The sequence below is a fragment of the Aplysia californica genome, unplaced genomic scaffold (assembly GCF_000002075.1).
Source record: "Aplysia californica isolate F4 #8 unplaced genomic scaffold, AplCal3.0 scaffold00954, whole genome shotgun sequence".
NCBI classification, from domain to species: Eukaryota; Metazoa; Mollusca; class Gastropoda; order Aplysiida; family Aplysiidae; genus Aplysia; species Aplysia californica.
The window spans coordinates 252,454-253,876 of record NW_004798224.1 but is presented as its reverse complement, the minus strand read 5'-3'; the positions used below and the strand labels follow the sequence as shown (position 1 = coordinate 253,876).

The 1,423-nt window shown below is 41.3% G+C and overlaps 1 protein-coding gene across 1 annotated transcript in view; it reads right to left on the bottom strand.

Moving 5' to 3' along the window:
* Positions 1–1,125: 1,125 nt before the first annotated feature.
* LOC101853418 (membrane-associated guanylate kinase, WW and PDZ domain-containing protein 1) overlaps positions 1,126–1,423 on the bottom strand; it is a gene marked incomplete at its 3' end in the record, with an annotated part of 101,998 nt that continues 101,700 nt past the window's right edge. The window contains 1 exon segment of the mRNA XM_005110855.3: positions 1,126–1,183. Coding sequence (XP_005110912.2) covers positions 1,126–1,183 — 58 coding nt within the window.

Below are 1,423 nucleotides of genomic sequence, written 5' to 3'. Positions count from 1 at the left end.
CCCCCCACCCGACGGTTCTCTATATTTACAAAAGGATAATTTTTATAATCAAACCAATAACCAAGCACACATAACACCAGTGTAATTCTCTAAACACGTAAATTCAGTTGAAATAATTTTTTAAATAGGAGAATAAAAAATATCAGCAAAAACAAAGTGTCATGTCACTGGGACCCTTTAAAGTTAATGGCGCTCAAATGACTTTCATGCAGTTGCGAGCCCCGTAAAAACTCTACTAAAACTAACTAAACTTTGAAGTTAAGTTTCATATCATAAAGGCGAATAGAAGTTGAACTTCTCTAATAATCGCCACTGTGTCGATAGCGGCGTAAAAGATAATCAATCGGCCACGTCCAGACCACGTTTCTACGCAATTGGCAGGAACCAGACTAGGAATTTCGATTCTAATTTTGCGACGACGCCATCACGACAGCAGATATATTTTCGTCAGGAAGCTGACCTAGACATTGGAAGTCCAGGAAAAAGAAGTAGAAAAAGGCGCCTACGTACCCGGGATTGGCGGCAATAGAACCGTAGGCAGAAGTATTGGAGGGGTGGGAAGGGGCTCATTGAACGTCCAATGTGTTTGAAAATCAAAGAGCATATCAGTCACAGTATTTATTTCTCCTCTCTCTCTCTCTTTCTCTCTCTCTCTCTCTCTCTCTCTCTCTCTCTCACACACACACACACACACACACACACACACACACACTGCATGCAACACACACACACACACACACACACACACACATACAGAGTAACAACAACAACAACAATAACAGCAGCAGCATAAAAACAATCAAATCAGAAGTAGAAGCAAACAACAAAAACCTGTAGCAACAAAATAACAACAACAGCAGCACCACCACCAACAACAACAACACCACTATCATCAACTACAACAGCAATATCAAAACAACGATAACAGCAAAATACCTGCAACAATAACAACCGCAACACCAACAACAACAACAGCAGCTCCATCAACAACAACAATCATAACAAGAACAACAACAAGAACAACAACCAAAGTAACAACAGCAACAACAAACATCACCACAAAAGCACCAACAATGACACTGTGCGTAGCCAAACAACAGACACAAGGACTCCGAGACAACTTACTCGATATAGTAGACTCCATAGTGCGGGTCCTCCACTTTCTCCCAGCCGAATGGAAGTTCTGAAATGACACACACAGGGGAACATAGATTAGAGGTCATTGATTGAAGTAACTTTATGTTTGTTTATTTATTTGTTAGAGGAAGGAGAAGCACATCGACGCGGTAACGGCCATATAGTGCTGGGGATTAGTAAGACAGTTGGAGTAAAAGATATACCAGGGACAGACAAACGAGGGAATGAAAAACAGACAGACAGACAGACAGACAGACAGACAGACAGACAGACAGACAGACAGACA